This window comes from Anabrus simplex, chromosome 2 (genome assembly GCF_040414725.1).
Source record: "Anabrus simplex isolate iqAnaSimp1 chromosome 2, ASM4041472v1, whole genome shotgun sequence".
Taxonomy (NCBI): Eukaryota; Metazoa; Arthropoda; class Insecta; order Orthoptera; family Tettigoniidae; genus Anabrus; species Anabrus simplex.
Genome location: NC_090266.1, coordinates 455,630,931 through 455,652,748, shown reverse-complemented (window position 1 = coordinate 455,652,748; position 21,818 = coordinate 455,630,931). Strand labels below are relative to the sequence as shown.

Sequence of the window (21,818 nt, the reverse complement as noted above, 5' to 3'; positions counted from 1 at the left end):
CAGAAATATATTGTAAAAAGAAAAAACTGCGACGAGACTCGAAGTCACATCATTGATGATGATGATGATGATGATGATGCTTGTTGTTTAAAGGGGCCTAACATCGAAGGTCATCGGCCCCCATCATCGATGTTCACAAACAAGTACGGTGACCACTCGGCCACCACCTTGGTTGAATGCGTAGTAACTCTCCAAGAATATAAATACGAGTTGCATTGGAATAGAGCATTCATCAATTTTTTGGAAATTATTAGGTTGTGGACCTGAGAAGTTTAAGTAAAATTTGTTTGCCTTTTATTGTTCTATCACCTCTACTTGGTCTGAAGCGGATCCTGCGTCGTAACATTTGACCTTAACTTTTTCAAAAACAAAAGCGTACTGACCTAAGCCCTTCTACACGAGTTACTGCTGAGTGTCTCCCAACATGTACACAGAAGCTCATTGAAATCAGCTGGACGCAGGGTCTCGCCTCTCCTTGTTAGAGGATCGAATTAAGAAAGACAAACTGAGTAGATGTAGAAAAGGCATTCGATATTGTTGATTGGACCACGCTATGCGAGATTCTGAAGGTGTTTGGGATCAGATACTGCAAAAGAAGAATTATCTACTATCTGTATGGCAGGGAGGGATTCAGTTAGGTGGAAATGTAGTAAGCAGTCTGGCCTATGCTGACGACTTGGTCTTAATGGCAGATTGTGCCAAAAGCCTGCACTTGAAAGTAGGTGCGATGAGTATGGTATGAAAATTAGCCTCTCGAAGACTAAATTGATGTCAGTAGGTAAGAGATTCAGCAGAACTGAATGTCAGATTGGTGATACAAAACTAGAACAGGTACATAATTTCAAGTATTTAGGTTGGTAATATGGTAAGCGAGATTGAATCAAGGTGTCGTAAAGCTAATGCAGGGAGCTCGCAGTTGCGATCAACAGTATTCTGTAAGAAGGAAGTCAGCACCCAGACGAAACTATCTTTACATCGGCCTGTTTTCAGACCAACTTTGCTTTACAGGAGCGAAAGCTGGGCGGACTCAGGATATCTTATTCATAAATTAGAAGTAACAGACATGAAAGTAGCAAGAATGATTGCTGGTACAAACAGGTGGGAACAATGGCAGGAGGGTACTCAGAATGAGAAGATAAAGGCTAATTTAGGAATGAACTCGATGGATGAAGCTGTACGCATAAACAGGCTTCGGTGGTGGGGTCATGTGAGGCGAATGGAGGTGGATAGGTTACCTAGGAGAATAATGGACTCTGCTGTGGAGGGTAAGAGAAGTAGAGGTAGACCAAGATGACGATAGTTAGACTCGGTTTCTAACGATTTAAAGATACGAGGTATAGAACTAAATGAGGCCACAACACTTGTTGCAAATTGAGGATTGTGGCGACGTTTAGTAAATTCACAGAGGCTTGCAGACTGAACGATGAAAGGCATAACAGTCTATAATGATAATGTATGTATGTCTGTACAAAAATCGGGTAATGTAGTGCAGTCAAATAAGTCTGGTGATGTAGGAGCATGGCACTGTATGGCAGAGAAACATAGACGTTAACTAGCTCAGAAAGAAAAAGAAAAGAAGCTTTTGAAATGCAGTGTTACAGAATACTGAAGGTGAAATGGGTAGATCGTATCACAAATGAAAAAATACTGAACTGAACTGGTGAGAGGAGAACGATTTAGCAAAATTTGACCACAAGAACAGACGGAATGATATGGCATATCTTAAAACACCCAGGTCTTGTTCAGTTACTTTTTTGAGGGGAGTGTAGGTGGAAAAACTGCAATGGTAGACCAAGGTATGAATATGACAAACAGAGTAGAATTGATGTAAAATGTAGTAGTAATGCAGAAATGAAAAAGTTGGCACAAATAGGGTGGCATGGACAGTTGCATCAAACCAGTCTATGGACTGATGACCCCCAAAAAACAACATAATGACATATGCAGCAGAAACGTGGACAATGACTCAGAGAGATAAAAGGAGAATACAGGCAGCTGAAATTAAATTCCTGAGGAGTTTGGTACAGAGAAGGAGGAGGGATAGAGTGAGAATGAAGACATAATTTCATATTATGAAAAGAGCTAAAAATGCAAAAATTAAATGATAAACTGGAATAGAACAGATTGAGATGATTTGGGCATGTCGAGTGGATGAAAGGGAAAAAACTTCCAAGACAAGCACTGGAAAGACAGATGACAGTAAAGAGAGGACAAGGAAGACCAAGATTAAAATGGATGGACTCTGAAGTACAGCATAGGACAATGGAACCTGAACTAGAACACAGTTTTGGATGAGGAATGCTGGAAAGACAGAACGAAGTGGAGAGAAACCTCACTTTCCCCCACCCCATGCCACCTGGAAAAGGGGGGAATGATGATGATGATGATGATGATGATGAAGCTGAAGAAAGTTTATGTCTATCATCATTCAGTCTGAAAGCCTTGTGAATGAACTTAGTGCCAATATATTACTTTTAATTTGCAGGTAGGGTTGCAGCCACTTTTCTTCTCCACTGGTAACAACGAACTTATCTCATACTGTCAGGCTACTGTTAGCTTGCTCTCTCCCGGCTACTCTAATCCCCTATGGCAGAGTCCATTAGTTTGCTAGCAATCTTCCTTTTTTCATGTGTCCCATAATGGTTTATACACATAGATTCGTTTATAATGTTTCATAAATTAGCCTCTCTATCTTGATTACAAATACCCTCTTACCATTGCTTTCATCTGTTTCTACCAATAATAATTCTTGCTACTTTCAGGTTTGTGTTACCTCCAAAGCCCACTTAGCTTTCTTACTTATACAACAAAGTTGCCTGAAGACTCAGTCTGACTCTTTATTATAACTGGGAACCTATTGTTTCCTCTCCTACTCCCTTACTTGATTTCTCTGCATGTATTACTTTTATTGGGAGAATACCCAGCCTTATTTTTTGAAATGATCTTCAGTTCTAACTGGGTATTTGCAACCTAGCATTCATTCTTCTTAGTTCTCTTCTCTATTCATACTGTATTATCTTGGCTCTGAAAACACTGATTTACACACATAAGACAGTGGCACCAACATAAACTGACAAGGCTATACATATTACAGCTGATTTTCCAACAATATAAAGGTGACTTACCTTTGCTTGTAGGTCATCAAAATCAGAAAGTTACAAGGAGAGTACCAGTTTTAAAGGATACTTCTTTAGTACCAGTAGGCTTTTGCACAGGGATAATCAATTAGCCTATACTGCCATACTATTTCTAAGAAAATAGAAATAGGGGGAAATAAAGAAAGGAAGGTATGAGCAATCAGCTTTTAAATTTTAATATGATGTCAGGAAACATCTGTTAACTCATGCCAATGTAATCTGCACTTGCTCCTTTCTGGCATATTTTTTCAAATTCCAAGATATTAAAATGGACGTTTTTGGAAGAGTCTGTCATTATTACTAGATAACTACACCTAAGAATGAAACCTTGTTATGTCTGATTTGAATAAGTTTACAGGAGGAGCAAAAAATAATTGTCCTTCAGGTTTCAAACTCTCTCAATATGTTTATTGATAATTATGTTCTATAACGTCTTTGAAACTTGCATGCATTGCCTACTGAAGAATATTTACTTAATACACCTGTTACTGGACATGCAAGTTTTTCGTCCTTTCACAGTTACGAGTTACAAAGTTTTCATTATATTTCAATACATTTCCAGGGAATATAGTGTAACCTACAGTACATTACATGAAATGTGAAAAGAATTTTATTTTAACCGAACGAGTGGCTGTGTGGTTTGAGTCATGTAGCTGTGAAATTGACTACGGGTGATACTGGGTTTAAACCCCACTGTCGGCAGCCCTGTAGGTTTTCCATGCTTTATCATTTTCACACCAGGCAAATCCTGGGGCTGTACCTTAATCAAGGCCACGATCGCTTACTTCCCGCTCCTGGCCTTTCCCTATCCCATCGTCACCAATCAATCAATACTGATCTGCATTTAGGCAGTCGCCGAGGTGGCAGATTCCCTATCTGTTGTTTTCCTAGCCTTTTCTTAAATAAATTAATTGAACATCTCCCTTGGTAAGTTATTCCAATCCCTAACACCCCTTCCTATAAATGAATATTTGCCCCAATTTGTCTTCTTGAATTCCAAATTTATCTTCATATTGTGATCTTTCCTACTTTTAAAGACTTATTCGTCTACTAATATCATTCCACGCCATCTCCCCGTTGACAGTTACGAACATACCACTTATTATTATTAAATAACACTAGTATGTTTTTATTGTTATTTTTGTATTGAATGGGTGGGAGAACAATACAAACATACTAGTGTTATTTAATACAAATACTTTCAATACAGACCCAAAAATGAATTTTATCACATGTAACATACCAGCCTAAACATTGCAACATTTTTGTAACGTACTCCTTTGTCAGAAATCACCCAGAACAAATCGAGTTGCTTTTCTTTGGATTTTTTCCTGCTCTTGAATCAGGTAATCCTGGTGAGGGTCCCATACACTGGAATCATACTCTAGTTGGGGTCTTACCAGAGACTTATATGCCCTCTCCTTTACATCCTTACTACAACCCCTAAACACCCTCATAACCATGTGCAGAGATCTGTACCCTTTTTTTACAATCCCATTTATGTGATTACCCCAATGAAGATCTTTCCTTATATTAACACCCAGATACTTACAATGATCCCCAAAAGGAACTTTCACCCCATCAATGCAGCAATTAAAACTGAGAGGATTTTTCCAATTTGTGAAACTCATAACCTGACTTTTAACCCCGTTTATCAACATACCATTACCTGCTGTCCATCTCACAACGTTATCGAGGTCACGTTGTAGTTGCTCACAATCTTGTAACTTATTTATTACTCCATACAGAATAACATCATTCGCAAAAAGCCTTACCTCTGATTCCACTTCTTTACCCATATTATTTATATATAAGAAAACATAAAGGTCCAATAATGCTGCCTTGAGGAATTCCCCTCTTAATTATTACAGGGTCAGATAAAGCCTCGCCTACTCGAGATCTATTTACTAGAAATAGCCTATAGCAACCCATTCAGTCACTCTTTTGTCTAGTCCAATTGCACTCATTTTTACCAGTAATCTCCCATGATCCACCCCATCAAATGCTTTAGACAGGTCAATCGCGATACAGTCCATTTGACCTCCAGAATCCAAGATATCTGCTATATCTTGCTGGAATCCTACAAGTTGAGCCTCAGTGGAATAACGTTTCCTAAAACCGAGCTGCCTTCTATGGAACCAGTTATTAATTTCGCAAACATGTCTAATATAATAAAAAATAATGCCTTCCCAAAGCTTACATGCAACGCATGTCAAACTTACTGGCCTCTAATTTTCAGCTTTATGTCTATCACCCTTTCCTTTATACACAGGAGCTACTATAGCAACTCTCCATTCATTTGGTACAACTCATTCAACCAAACAATAATCAAATAAGTACTTCAGATATGGTACTATATCCCAACCCTTTGTCTTTAGTATATCCCCAGAAATCTTATCAATTCCAGCTGCTTTTCTAGTTTTGAACTTTGTATTTTGTTGTAAATGTCAATGTTATCATATGTAAATTTTAATACTTCTTTAGCATTAGTCTCCTCCTCTATCTGGACATTATCCTTGTAACCAACAATCTTTACATACTGCAGACTGAATACTTCTGCCTTTTGAAGATCCTCACATGGTTAAATGATTCTATTGGTGATAATGAACTGTTGTCTACTGATTACTGTGTGTTTCCTCAAGACAGACATCAGGTCCATAGTAGCAAAGTGAAAGGAGGAGGGATTATGGTTGCTGTGAAATCTGCTCTAAGGCCAGTTTCCCGGCCAGAGCTGGCGGGAGAATAGGAGTGTCGCGTGGTCAAGGCCACCCCAACATCAGGAAGGTCTGTGTTTATAGTGTGCTGCTAACTGCCACCGGACTAAGTGACTGCTAGGATGAGTAATCTTCGAGCAACACTGGCCAACGTCACAACTGTTTTAAACCAGCAGGACATCCTTGTAGTTTGCGGAGACTTTAACATCAGGCATTTGGCTTGGAATCCTGGTCCCGTTATAGAACAAAGATGTGCGGATGTCTTTTTACTTCTTGAAATCGTCAGTGAATTCGGACTCAAGCAAATGTGTCACTTCCCAACAAGAAACGAGAACTTCCTGGACCTTGTTCTAATATCGGATCAATACTGTGGACACTTGGACTGCTTTGAGACGGGAAAGGTAATTATTTCTGACCATCGAGCTGTAGAATTCACTCTATCTTTAGCGCGAGTTATGCGCCCCGTACCGCAGAGGAAGTTAATGTTCGCACGGACTAAGGCCGATTTTCCTCAAATGAGAGATCTCCTTTCGTTGTGTCCCTGGAATTTAATCGAGGACTCCCCCTCCGTTGACGAGGCGTTAACCCATTTCTACAACTTCCTTCGCGCTGTAATAAAAGACACTGTACCGTCGCGGACAGTTAACACGCGGAAGTACCCATGCTGGTACGACTCTAAGGTAATAGATAAATTAAAAGAAAAGGAGAGGGCAAGAAGGAAGTTAAAAAAACGGGCCATAATAGTGATTATGTGCAATTTTCGACCATGCGCGGTGAGTTTAAGCGTCTTCAGCTCAAAAAATACAGAAACTATATAACTTCGATGGAATCAAAATTAGCTGCCAACCCGAAGTGTTTCTGGAATTTTGTAAACAACAAATGGAGGTCATCTCGCCTGCCATCTACTATGCTTCAGGACGGGGAAGAATTACAGGACAAGAGGAGCATCTTGGACAGTTTTGCAGATACCTTTGAAATGTATCACTCACCTGCCGCACAGTGTAATCTATCCACTTCGTCCGTGTGTGATATAGGCCTAACTTCAATAGTGACCTCTCCAGCAGAGGTATCTTCAATTCTTGCTTCTTTGGATACCTCCAAATCATGTGGTCCAGATGACGTACCCGCAGTAGTATTGAAAGAATGTGCATCTGAGCTAGGTAGGCCACTCAGCATCATAATAAATATGTCATTCTCGTCAAGGTATTTTCCGTGTGAGTGGAAGAAAGGTTACGTCATACCAGTGTTCAAGAAAGGAGACAAAATGGTGTTTGATAACTATAGGCCTGTTGTGTTATTGTCCCTAATTTCAAAGGTGGCAGAGAAGATCGTGTATAAGAGATTGTACAGTTCAGTTTCACAGTATATTAATATAGCGCAGCACGGTTTTGTACAGAAACGCTCTACTGTGTCCAATATGGTGGTGTATATCAATTTCATTCCTGAATCTCTCGATAGTAGGCAACAAGTGGATGTTGTTTATACGGACTTCTCCAAAGCCTTTGATTCAGTTCAACATCATGTTCTACTCACCAAATTGTCAGCATATGGGATAGGAGGAAGTGCTTTGGAGTGGATTAGAAGCTATCTCACTAATAGAGTTTGTGTAGTAAAAGCTGATGGTATTATGTCAAAGCCGTACCACCCTATTTCAGGTGTCCCCCAAGGCTCTTTACTGGGCCCTCTTTTCTTTGTCATATTCATAAATGATATAACATAAGTTATACAACACAGTAACTGCCTTCTCTATGCTGACGATCTTAAGATCTTTAAGGTAATCAATAGTGAGTTGGACTGTAAGTTGTTACAGTCTGACTTAAACCTACTAAGTAACTGGTGTAGAAAGTGGCTGCTTGGTTTGAATACTTCAAAATGCAACGCAATTACATTTTTACGCAAGTTGGAACCAGTAAATTACCCTTACCATTTATGCAATAACCAAATAGCTCGTGTGAATGAAATAAATAATCTTGGTGTGACACTTTCAAACTGCTACGGTCTTTCCTTCGAGAAACATTTAGACAAGAAAGGAAAGGGTTTAAATTACTTGGTTTACTGAAAAGAAATTGTGGCGAATTTGTTTCTCCTAGAACTCTAATAACTTTGTTTTGCACTCTAATCAGGCCATCGTTAGAATACTGTTGCGAGGTGTGGCTGCCTTCTCAGCAGTATTTAATACAAAACTTGGAAAGAGTCCAAAGAAGGTCCATGAAATGGATCAGCTACAAGGGTTTGGGTATTTCTCTCTCTTCGTCCGATTATGAGTCTTTTTGTGAGACTATGAGCATGAGGACATTGCACTCACGCCGCAGATGTGCCAATGCCCTCTTTCTTTATAAGTGTCTGACGAACAGAGTGGATTGCTCAACATTACTGGAGCTGATTCCATTACATGTTCCCCGTCGCAATACTATGCAAAGGAATACTTTTCATCTGCCTAAAGTAAGAACTGTGGCTCGGGCTAACTCATGGCTTGCGAGGGCACTAACATCACTGAATGAGGTGGGTGAATCAGTGAACCTTTTTCACTCACCCCCCACCGTCTAAAATCAGACATGACCTAATGACCTCATGAATGTAAGGCCCTATATGTAAGATATGTAAATGTTACTAGATGTAGTTTAATAATGTCAATTATTTAAGGAGATTGAGTTTTATTTAATTTATTTAAGGTTTTGTAAATATGCATATAAAAATGGTCTCTAGATTTAGTTTGAATTTGGTTATTATTTTAGGAAATTAGTGTTATTTACTTAAGGTGTATTTGTTGTATATTATGTTTTATTGAATCATCTTTAATTGGGAAAATAACCTGTTGATAATAAATAAATCTATTCTATTTTATTCTATACTCCCCTTGTTCATTAATTTTTCCTGGAATGTCCTTCTTGGAACCTGTTTCTGCCTTTAAATACTTATGTATAACCTTCCATTATTCACTAAAATTTGTATGACTGCCAATTATGCTTGACATCATGGTATCCTTAGCTGCCTTCTTTGCTATTTTCAATTTCCTAGTAAGTTCCTTCAATTTCTCCTTAATTCTACAGCCATTTCTGACTCTATTTCTTTCTAATCTGCACCTCCTTCATAGTCTCTTTATTTCTCTATTATAATAAGACAGGTCTTTACCATTCCTTACCACCTTTAAAGGTACAAACCTGTTTTCACATTCCTCAACAATTGCTTTAAAACCATTCCAGAGTCTGTTTACATTTATATTTACTGTTATCCACCGGTCATAGTTACATTTTAGAAACTGCCCCAGGCCTGCTTTAACAGCCATATGGTACAGCCTAATAGTCCTACTTTTAAGACCTTCCTTTCTATCACATTTATTTTTAACTACGACAAAAACAGCTTCATAATCACAAATACAATCTATTACTTCGGTTTCTCTATAGAGCTCATCTGGTTTTACCAGCACCACATTAAGGATATTTTTCCCTCTAGTTGGTTCCATCACTTTCTGAATCAGCTGTCCTTCCCATATTAACTTATTTGCCATTTGTTCGTCATGCTTCCGGTCGTTCGCATTTTCTTCCCAATTGACTTCTGGTAAATTCAGATCTTCCGCTACAATCACATTCCTTTCCTTGTGGTTTACCACACAGCTGATTATCTTATCAAATAATTCTGAATCCGTGTCAGCGCTACTCTTTCCCGGTCTGTACACTGGAAAGATATCAAGTTGCCTATTATCTTTAGAAATGAGCCTTACGCCTAAAATTTCATGTTTTTCATCTTTAACTTTTCCGTAGCTTACAAATTCTTATTTCACCAGAATGAATACTCCCCCACCCACCATTCCTATCCTATCTCTACGATACATACTCCCATTCTGTGAGAAAATTTCTGCATCCATTATATCACTTCTCAGCCATGCTTCAATACAATACAATATCTGGTAAATATATATCTATTAAATCACTTAATTGTATTCCTTTCTTTACAATACTTCTACAGTTCAACACTAACATTTTTATGTCATCCCTACGTGATTTCCAGTTCCCTGATCACCGCTCCCTAGGCCACCTTGTTTTCCTGAATGTACCTCCCTATTACCCTTCCAGACAAATTTCCTAACTTATATGTACCACTGCGGTTTAAGTGAAGGCGATCTGAGCGCAGATCCGTATCTTCTACCCACCATTAGGATCTAGAAATTTCACTCCCAGTTTCCTCTCCATCGTCTCATTTAAATCCCCACTCACCCTCCAGTCAGTATCCCTCCTACACAGTATTCCACTGATAACAATCTCCGCTTCCTTAAACTTCACCCATGCTGCATTTATCAGATCCCACACATCTCCAACTATGTTAGTACTTACATCAGCTTGCCTTACGTTGTTTGTACCAAAGTGAAACACTACCACTTTCTCCATTGCCTCCTCCCTCTCTTCTACTTTCCTCAACCTAATTCCTGGATAACACTCTACCCTGGTTCCCTTTCCTCCACACACTTTCCCCACATGCCTAACGATGGAATCCCCCGTGACCAGGGCCTCAACCCTACCCACCTCATTTGATCCCCTTCCCTCCTGGTCAGCCCTATCTTTCCTGATAGCTGCAGAAGCTACTTCCTCCTCCCTTTTCTCCTTCCCATGACCCTGTTACTCCTAGATAAACCTTGGTCATTCACAGTACCGCATCCCTATCTTCAACCCAGCATTTCGTCTTAGGTCTGACACTAGGTCGTTATGCTACTTAGGTGGTGGTGGTGGTGATTATTGTTTTAAGAGGAAGTACAACTAGGCAACCATCCTCTATATAACATTAATCAGAGGGAAAAAAGGGAAGGGATCCGACACTTCGAAAAATGAAGATATCGGCCAAAAGAAGACAAGGGCCACGAAGGGCGTGAAAATGAAAGACTCCCTAGCCCTCGCAAACCTAATAGCGTCGGGGTCGGAAAAGAACAAGAGTTGACCAAGAGAGGTCGGATAGGATAGATGAAAGTGAGGAGCCTGGCACAAGTAAGTGGAAGCATGCTACTTAGGTTCCAAATGGGTAAAAAATAAATAAGTAAATAAATGCAATGTAAATTTTAATCTTATACCAGTTGTATAGTATTATTTGAAGTAATTCCACATACTGTATATGAGTTGACTATGTTTGTAAGTACAGGAGATATTATAAGTAGAATTTTGTAATTAATATAAATTTATTAAGGATGAGCTGTGTGTTTAATAGAAAAAAATTGTTAGTATAAATTGTATAATATTCTATTCTAGGAAAATATCTTCTTCTCTTGTTAATTTAAAATTTAGTGCTTGACAATAATGTATTTTAGTGTACCATTTGCCACCGAGGTAGACACCTCATTTGCAAATAAAGTGATTTTGATCTCTTTCAATATCCACTCCGTACTAACAACCTCCTCTTCCTTTGCAAGCTGTTCAACAATGCATTAATACAGGTAGCTTTATTATTCATTTATCTTACTTGCCACCAATAATACCTGTCATAATACCTACATGTAGTCCAACTTTGGTCTGTTTTACATATCCTAAAGCTTTTCTGCTCTTATCTAACAGTGTAACGACCTCGCTTTTCAAATTTCGCATCTCCTAACGTCAATATATTTACAGTGCAAATATCCACAAGTAATAGTTTAAATTACGTTCTGTATGGCAGGCAAAACTGGCAATTAGAAGAAAATAGTGGTCACTTTTTATGACTTTTGCTGTATATTAAAAAAAAAAATCACTCACCTTTTAGTACACTATTTCTATAAAAATTTCTGAGCTCTAGTTTTAATTTAGGGCATTGCATCAGAGAGATTTTTGAAGCCATCCAGAGTTAGAATGCTGGCTCTAACAGCGGTCTTCCTAAAAGGTTGAAACCCTCTTCTATGGCCCAGGATGTGTTTCACAATGTTAACCTCAAAATAATTTCACATAGCAAAGTATTAATACACAGTGCTGATGACTGCTCTGTGCTTAGATTCTAAGGCAAGCTATAACAACAGTAACATCCAAGGACGATACATTAAAAAAAAAAAAAATCACTTCACGTTTATTTGCAATATATTTTCATCCCAATAAAATGTAAGGAAGTGAAAATGAATGCGTAAAATGTACCAGTTTTAGGGCAATAATTCATCATGGAGTCGTATCATTCAAACGAATGAATATGTGGAGAAAGGGATTACTTTAGATGTTCATTCCACACCCGATAATTCACGAAGCATTCTTTACAATCACATATAGGTCGAGCCCTGCGTCAGTCACTTAAATTACGACGCTCACATGCACAAATCAATACGCCAACTAAAAGAAAGATACTTATTTTGGACTTATTTCAATGCATATCATACTCACAAAGTATGTAATAGAGGCATAATTTACAACTCGTCCATATCCATGACTTCTTTCAAATTAGCACCAAAACAAACACATCGAACCACAACAAGCAACAAACGCCTATCGATATGACAAAAGATACTGCCAGTGTTACCGCCATTGGAAAATTATTATCTCACGAACATTAATTCATTTATTTGGCGTTAAACAAGTGCAATAGCCTTTGTCATAATACATTAACATACACAGATATAGTATTATCCATATAAACTAAACCAACACACTCCGATAATAAAACTACACCTCAAATATATTGCATGCCAATGCATACACTTCCATACCGGTATCAATATACATTTACGCTATGTAAACAGTACACAATTATACTCAACTGACAGATATGAGAGTAACAAAAAATGAATTATGGTATTGTAAAGCAAAAAGTCCATCGGCGGTGCGATGATGCAGTTGTCCGTCCACGCTCCTACTCAGCCCATATCGTGTTTTAATCCCGGTAACATCTGGCAGAAGGCTCTCATCCAGTTCAAAGCTTACTGTCTTTCGACGAAATCAGAACAAAAACAATTGTTAAAGGCATCGTCAATGAATACAGGTATACATAGCTCACGATTGAATACCGGTACCGTAGATTTACCAACAACTATTTATAAAATCATGGGAGCTTACGGAATACATAACAACTAGCCACCAACGTTTCGGAAATGTGTAGCAATCCAACTGATGAGCCCACTGCTACACTGGGGCGAAACGCTGGTAATTTCACGATTGAAAAAGCCTAAAGAACTTGAATGTTTTTAACATTTGCAATCGATGAAATTTAATTATGGTTTCCTTCTAGGGACCTTATTTTTTATATAAAGGCCAAATACAGGCAGTTATGCAAGTGGAGGCACATGGTTCACCTAGTGCACCGTCACTGCATTATCCTACATAAGAGGCTTGCAGTGATGTCTCAACGGCGCACTAGCCACCAGTGTCTTGGAAAGGTGTAGCAATCCAACTCATGGGTCCATTGATACACTGGGGAGAAACGCTAGTAATTTCACGATTGAAAAAGCCAAAAGAGCTTAAATGTTTTCAACATATGAAATGTTTGTGTTTTCTTTAACCTACACAGCGGCATATTGAGATTGTAAGATGACATGGTATCATAGGTTAAGGCAGTGGCGGCTGGTGTTTTAAAAGTTCAGTGGTGCACAATATTTACCAATGATATAATATGATTACAGGCTAATTTTCAAATCCAAATACATCAACAATGCATTTTTAATATTAAAATTGAAACAAACATTTTACATTTCCAATTTCAGGAATATTACTAAAACCCATTAATTTTTTATTTATTTATAATCTCTTTTACCATATTGAAATGAAACACTTTCAGGTAGCCTAATTCTGGTATTGAAAAAATCATTTTGTAATGCATCTGGTTTCGAAATTAAAATAAATAAATAAATAAATAAATAAATAAATAAATAAATAAATAAATAAATAAATAAATAAATAAATAAATAAATAAATAAATAAATAAATAAATAAATAAAAATTCACAACTCACCTACTTATACAGGAAATCTGCCCTCCCCTCCTTACACCTGGCAAACTTATCAATAACTTTTGCATTAAAGTCACTGATTCTCATTACAAATTCTCGCTCTATTGAAAGCATTGCCAGAGCTAACAACCTGTCTTGCGACATAGTGTTCCTCAGAAATCTTTTTTACTCTATTTAGAGTGGAGAAACATCGCTCTGCTTCTACAGTAGACATCGGAATGGTTAACAGCACTTTCAACAATTTAACACTTTCACTAATTGTAGCAAACATATTGTTGTCTGTAATGAAGTCCATTGACACATAGTACTAGACATATTTCGGAAATCCTCTCTAGTGAAAATTACAGACAGTTCCGTGCGAAGTGTGCTCTCATTAATTAATGGATAGGATTTTACTGCAGATTTCAGAGACTCTTCTGAGAACTTGCTGTCATATCCAGAAAATTTTCACCTTGCATTGTTGGATGCGCTTGTGAACGGTTGGCTGTTGAGAGAGCTCTTGCATTATTGTCGTGATAAAGTAGTTAAAACCCTTTGGAATTGTTGAAATTTGGTGTCTGTGTGTTCCATTTAGTGCTATTTATATATTGGTGTTTAGTGCTTGTTGGCAGAAATTGGGATAGGATATTTATTTGAATTTTATAACAAGTAATTCACTTGATGTTCAGTAGATTACGTATTCTAGGGTAAGTAGGCAAGCTAGGTGTACCTTGTTTCGAATTTAGGTTTAGAAAATGCTTTAGGTAATAATATTAACTTTTTAAAATAATATTTTTAAATATCTGTAGGTTCGTTGGTATATTATTCACAAAGGCAGGTTATCATCATAAGGAGTTGTAACACATTGTAACTTCCGCCGCAACTTTTCCGATATTTCGTACAGATATCCGTTCAAACTATCACGAAGGTAATAATTTATTAAAGTAAATAACACGATACGCCTGTAAACTTCGATTTATAAAGAAGCTAAAGAGAATACACGGCAATTTCGCTGGATAATTACGGTAGGTACTCAACAGCTTTTGGATTGTTGACGATTGTTGCTACATGCACATGGTAGTTATGTAAATAAATACAAAATCAGCTGTTAACTTTATTCCGATAACTTGTAGTCTTAGTTCCTTGCATACTTTGTACTTCCCACCTTGGTTTATTCATCGAGTAAACGTTAATAATCAAATAATCAAATTACTACATCCCAATAATATTGCAGTTCAAGTCCCAGGCATAGTTTTGACAGAAATTATTGTAGACAACCTCTTATTTTTCAGCATTTAAGGACACTTTTATTCTCCGTCCCGCGTAGTAGGGAAAATAATAGTAAACCACCAGCGGTAAAAATTCATATCACCACATTTCAGCTGAGAATTGAAGCGTAGATACAGTATATTTAGGTAGTATCGTATCTTGCCTGCTATATTCGTGTGTATCTATTAGAGCATAGTACGAATAATAATCTATCTAAGCATTTGGCGTTGTTGGTAATTTTTGAGTACAGTAGTTCTTGCAAATTTCAAACTTGCAATTTTCATTTCTGTTTGTGTTTAGTAGTGACATATGGTAGGTTACCGGTATTGTTATTAGGATACGTCTGAACGTAGTTAAAAATATTGTAGTGGACTGTACAGTAGTATACGAGTAATATCTTATTAGAATTTAGCGTGCTTATTTTATTATTGTAAAATGTTTGTGTAGTACCGGTATAGTAAAGGTATCCGTAGAAACTCTCTCACTAAAATTCTGTTGTTGTAATTAGGATAGGATTAATTGCAGTATGGAATTGGGTAATTCTTGTCTATTGCTTATGGTATTCAGTAATTAACAGCAGTTTTTATCCTGTTCGGGTGTTGTAGGATAAAAATAGAGTAAGACTAAGTAGTATTGTAGCGTAGTCGTATATTAATTACCTTGTTGTGGTGTGATCTTTGAGTACTATCCCAGACAATATAGCCTTCCGTTCACTTTCTTCGCACATAAGTTATTTTATTTTTATCTTTATTTTCATTTTCTTTCCGTAAAGAATGGATCAGGAGTGCAAGTGCAGGAACTGTAGGTGTAGCTATGCATTGAGGGGTAAGAGGGAGGAGTTGGAGAGTTTGAGGGAGATAATTAGGATTCTCACAGAAGACAGGAAGGAAAATAGGCCTCCCTCAAACAATGTACAGGTTACAGTAGATGTACAAGAGGGAGGGGAAGGAAAGGTGGGAGTCGTAGAAGACAAGTGGTCTAATGTTCTAAGGGGAAGGAGATTGCAGTCTAAGGGCTCTGTTCATGATCAGATCACAGGACAGGTGTCTGTGTGAAATCGCTTCGAGTCACTCCAGGTAGAACAACAGAGGGAAGATGAGGAACAGGGAACTGTTGCGGAGATGTGTGGAAGTATGAGGAAGGGAAAATGTAGGAAAGGGAAAAGTAGAGTAGAGGATAGGAAAAGACAGGTGGAACAGGGTCATGGAAAGGAGAAAACGGAGGAGGAAGTAGCTTCTGCAGCTGTCAGGAAGTATAGGGCTGACCAGGAGGAGAGGGGATCAAATGAGGTGGGTAGGGTTGAGGCTCTGGTCACGGGGGATTCCATCGTTAGACATGTGGGGAAAGTGTGTGGAGGAAAGGGAACCAGGGTAGAGTGTTATCCAAGAGTTAGGTTGAGGCAGATGTTGAGGAAAATAGAAGAGAAGGAGGAGGGGAAGGAGAAGGTGGTAGTGTTTCACGTTGGTACGAACAACGTAAGACAAGGTGATATAAGTACCACAATATTTGGAGATTTGTGGAATCTGGTAAATGCAGCACGGATGAAGTTTAAGGAAGCGGAGATTGTTATCAGTGGAATACTGTGTAGGAGGGATATTGACTGGAGGGTGATTGGGGATTTAAATGAGACTATGGCGTGGGTCTGTGGGAAACTGGGAGTGAAATTTCAAGATCCTAATGGGTGGGTAGGAGATAGGGATCTGCGCTCAGATGTCCTTCACTTAAACCGCAGTGGTACATATAAGTTAGGAAATTTGTTAGGAAGGGATATAGGGAGGTACATTCAGGAAAACAAGGTGGCCTAGGGAGCGGTGATCAGGGAACTGGAAATCACGTAGGGATGACATAAAAATGTTAGTGTTGAACTGTAGAAGTATTGTAAAGAAAGGAATACAATTAAGCGATTTAATAGATATATATTTACCAGATATTGTAATAGGATTTGAAACATGGCTGAGAAGTGATATAATGGATGGAGAAATTTTCTCACGGAACGGGAGTATGTATCGTAGAGATGTGATAGGAATGGTGGGTGGGGGAGTATTCATTCTGGTGAAATAAGAATTTGTAAGCTACGGAAAAGTTAAAGATGAAAAACATGAATTTCTAGGCGTAAGGCTCATTCTAAAGATAATAGGCAACTTGATATCTTTCCAGTGTACAGACCGGGAAAGAGTAGCGCTGACACGGATTCAGAATTATTTGATAAGATAATCAGCTGTGTGGTAAACCACAAGGAAAGGAATGTGATTGTAGCGGAAGATCTGAATTTACCAGAAGTCAATTGGGAAGAAAATGCGAACGACAGGAAGCATGACGAACAAATGGCAAATAAGTTAATATGGGAAGGACAGCTGATTCAGAAAGTGATGGAACCAACTAGAGGGAAAAATATCCTTAATGTGGTGCTGGTAAAACCAGATGAGCTCTATAGAGAAACCGAAGTAATAGATTGTATTTGTGATTATGAAGCTGTTTTTGTCGTAGTTAAAAATAAATGTGATAGAAAGGAAGGTCTTAAAAGTAGGACTATTAGGCTGTACCATATGGCTGTTAAAGCAGGCCTGGGGCAGTTTCTAAAATGTAACTATGACCGGTGGATAACAGTAAATATAAATGTAAACAGACTCTGGAATGGTTTTAAAGCAATTGTTGAGGAATGTGAAAACAGGTTTGTACCTTTAAAGGTGGTAAGGTATGGTAAGGACCCACCTTACCCGCTTTATCAGAAATAAAGAGATTAAGTAGGAGGTGCAGATTCGAAAGGCATACAGTTAGAAATGGCTGTGGAAGTAAGGAGAAATTGAAGGAACGTACTAGGAAATTGAATCTAGCAAAGAAGGCAGCTAAGGATACCATGATGACAAGAATTCTGGGGATATACTAATGACAATGGGTTGGGATATACTGTAGTACCATATATGAAGTACTTATTTGATTATTGTTTGGTTGAATGAGTTATACCAAATGAATGGAGAGTTGCTATAGTAGCCCCTGTGTATAAAGGAGAGGGTGATAGACATAAAGCTGAAAATTACAGGCCAGTAAGTTTGACATGCGTTGCATGTAAGCTTTGGGACGGCATTCTTTCTGATTATATCAGACATGTTTGCGAAATTAATAACTGGTTTGATAGAAGGCAGTTCGGTTTTAGGAAACGTTATTCCACTGAAGTTCAACTTGTAGAATTCCAGCATGATATAGCAGATATCTTGGATTCAGGAGGTCAAATGGACTGTATCGTGATCAGTGGCGGTTCGTGATAAAAATTTTAGGGGGTTCACAACAACATTTTTGTTCATATCTCAAATCAGCAAAAAAGTAACATAGGCACATAAATCACTTCACTAAACGTTCCTTGTACGGTTCCTTTCACACATATAATACGGTAGAACCCCTGTAACCGAGGATAAATTTTATACTAGACTAATCTGTTAATGTAGAACAAAAGTAAAATTCATATTAACGCTACTACACTGCGAATATCGAAGGATGCAGGTACTATTCTTGGTTTTACATAGCACGAAGTTCACCTGGGTGTTAGTGTAGAACATAAGCAAACCCCATGGCCTACCGACAGCTGGTCAGCCCGGTAGCCTGCAGATTATGAGGCGTCGTGTGGTCAGCGCGACGAATACTCTCGGCCGTTATTCTTGGCTTTCTACACCGGGGCCGCCGTCTCACCGTCAGATAGCTCCTCAATTGTAATCACGTAGGCTGAGTGAACCTCGAACTATCCATCAAACCCAGGTAAAAAAACCCTTACCTGGCCGGAAATCGAACCCGGGGCATGAGGGTAAGAGGCAGGCGTGCTACTCCTACACCACGGGGCCGGCTTTGTTAGTGTAGAACAAAAGCAAATTTCGTGATATCTTTACTGCACTACGAGCATTGAAGGATGCAAGCACTATTCTTGGTTTTTAAATAGCACGAAGTTCACCAGGGTATGACGAGAAGCATAGAAATAATGTGTACCGATTTACCGGTCGATTTAAACATTTTTTTTTTTTTTTTTTTGCGAATTGACCCCAATATTCTCAACATTATCTCGGTTAATCAGAGTTCTACTGTATCACATGTTAATTATTCTCGTCTTAGAAATTATAGACAACACTAGCATACGGAATTCAATACTCGCGTTTTTGTGTGCATGAGAATTTTCATGTTTATTTATTTTTGCACTCAAAAGAGCAAGGTCTGTGCACCCAGCTGAATTCCATACACTTCTTTAGTTGTTGAACAATAAACAGGGCAAACAAAAAAGCGCGTTCCTTGATCTACATCCACAGAGCCACTTGCGTGTTTCGTACACTTCTCTCTTGAACTTACGGCTATACACGCGTTTGCCAGTTTTGTAATTTTTCGGTAATCAAATCTGGTCTGTCCGGTCCTAGCCTTTTAATTTCTAACTTATCGTGAGGTTAATACTTCTCTGGTTAAAATTACCTGGTCTGAATTAATTTCCTCTTGCACAAAGAATACCATGGTTACAAATCATACAAACAGAGAAGGAAAACACAACACTCAAATAAACTTCAGTTGAAAAGATTTTCCAATCACAAGGTAAAGCAAACTTCTTCCCGCGATTACGAACACCTGTTCACAACGAGCTAGAAAGTGCCTATTCAGACTTACTAGCGAAATCTGCCGGTAATGTAATGCAATAGTAGCTCCTGGGCAACTGTGGCTAACCGCAATAGGGGAGGTGGCGGACCCTTGTGGTCAACTGTAATACTGCCACTGGTTTGAGGGTGGCTCTAGACTGAAAGGCACGTACCTTACCGTGCTCCTCGCTAATGGGAATATCAGTGCATAAACCATGACGTCATCTGCTTTGCGCATGCGTATCGTCTTCAGCACAATAGCGCATTGTCATGAGTGCTCGCTGCACTGTCAGCCAAACAAGCAACTGTCGGTGTAACAGAGCTTTGATATAAGTTAAAAGCTTTCGATCAATTGTCGAAATCAGGTCGAAAGAAAGGGAAGTTTTAAATTATTCATGAATGCGTAAAGATGTATTAAAACTGGGTGTTAACGTGCTCATGTGCTCCTGAGGGCCTAGCACCACTGATCGCGATTGACCTGTCTAAAGCATTTGATAGGGTGGATCATGAGAGGCTACTGGCAAAAATGAACGCAATTTGACTAGACAAAAGAGTGACTGAATGGGTTGCTATATTTCTAGAAAATATATCTCAGACAGTAGCGTAGCCAGGATTTCAGTTTGCGGGGGGGGGGGGGGCATTCATCCAGAATTTTATTTTGATAGGTGTCCAAACTTCCATAGTTTAGGTGGTGTAGAATACCGAAAAGGGAAATGAGTGTCCTTGGATCCAAGTAAGAGTGGTGGATTCGTGCGGATTCCGGAAGCTAATAATAATTATTTTCATCATCATCTTCTTCTTCTTCTTCTTCTTCCCCACTTTTCCCACATCTGTGGGGTCGCGGGAGCGAACTGTGTCGCACATGTGGATTTAGCCCTGTTTTACGGTCGGATGTCCTTCCCGACGCCAACCCTATATAGAGGGATGTAATCAGTGTTGTGTGTTTCTTTGGTGGTTGGTAGTGTAGTATGCTGTCTGAATACGAATATGTTGGGACAACACCCAGTCCTCAGCTAGAAGAATTAATCAGACGCGATTAAAATCCTCGACCCAGCCGGGAATCGAACTCGGGACCGTCTGAACCGATGGCCTCAACACTGATCATTCAGCCAGTGAGTCGGACTCCGGAAGCTAATATGAATGTACATTATGTATAAAATGCTCAATAAAAGGACTTTCGTTAAAACTCCTGGGGAGTCTGGACTTCCTGGATGACAATCCCCCGTCCCCCGGCTACCTCTGTTACTCCCATCCCAACATAACTGCAGCATTTCATATATTCCGAGTACAAGTGAAATGAATGCAAGAATAAACAGTTTGAGTAAGGATGCAATATTCTGGTTTAGAATAAATACGGTAATGTTGTTATAATAATGGTCATGTGATAAGCAATAAAGAAATTACATTTTATATAAATAATACGGCAAAGATATACACACACGCGCGCGTCGAATACAGGTTTCTCGTCCTTCTTGTCCATGGCTAGATGATGAAGGCAAGAGAATGATGGCTCACCGTGACTCGTTATTTCGACATTATAAACAAACCCTAGATGACACAGACTTCGAATCTTACCGCATCTTAAAAAATCGCACAAATCAGTTAATCAGAAATAAAAAATGTATATATTTCCGGAATTTAGCTAACAACTTACATTCTAATCGCGCATGGGACCAACTTAGAGCTTTGGGAATAGGAAAACATCAACAGAGACGGATTCCACTTGACGAACTGAACGATTACTTTAGTAGAATAAATATTCAACCTCCCCAAATAAACTGCACCGACTCACCGCCTTCCCCTCCAGCCAATCCACCATTCACATTTCACAGTGTCACAGAAAATCAGGTTAAAAGGCTTTGTACTCGATTACATCAAAGAATACAGGTGTAGATGATATTCCTATTACTTTTATACATAACATTATGGGTTTTATCTCGCCTATACTGACGCACATACTGAACTAGTGTTTACTAAACGGAACTTTCCCTACTGTCTGGAAAACAGCGAATATTATATCGGTACCGGTACCTAAAAGTTTAGACCCACAATCACCCTCTGACTATCGTCCTATGTCCGTACTCCCTGCGCTTTCTAAACACTTTGAACGTTTAGTATACGAGGAAGTTCTGGAATACCTAAATAAAAATGCTCTTTTGGATCCTTTGCAATCTGGATTTGAGAAGATTCACAGTACCGCGACAGCACTTTTGAAGGTTACTGAAGACATTAGA

General features: G+C 38.7%; 1 protein-coding gene across 1 annotated transcript in view; it reads right to left on the bottom strand.

Moving 5' to 3' along the window:
- The window catches only part of Pli (E3 ubiquitin-protein ligase pellino), an 826,064-nt gene extending 813,804 nt beyond the window's left edge, over positions 1-12,260 (bottom strand). Inside the window, exon 1 of the mRNA XM_067140842.2 lies at positions 12,175-12,260. Within this exon, the coding sequence (XP_066996943.1) occupies positions 12,175-12,194 (20 nt within the window). The 5' untranslated portion in view covers positions 12,195-12,260. The remainder of the gene's footprint in view (positions 1-12,174) is intronic.
- Between the last annotated feature and the right edge of the window lie 9,558 nt (positions 12,261-21,818).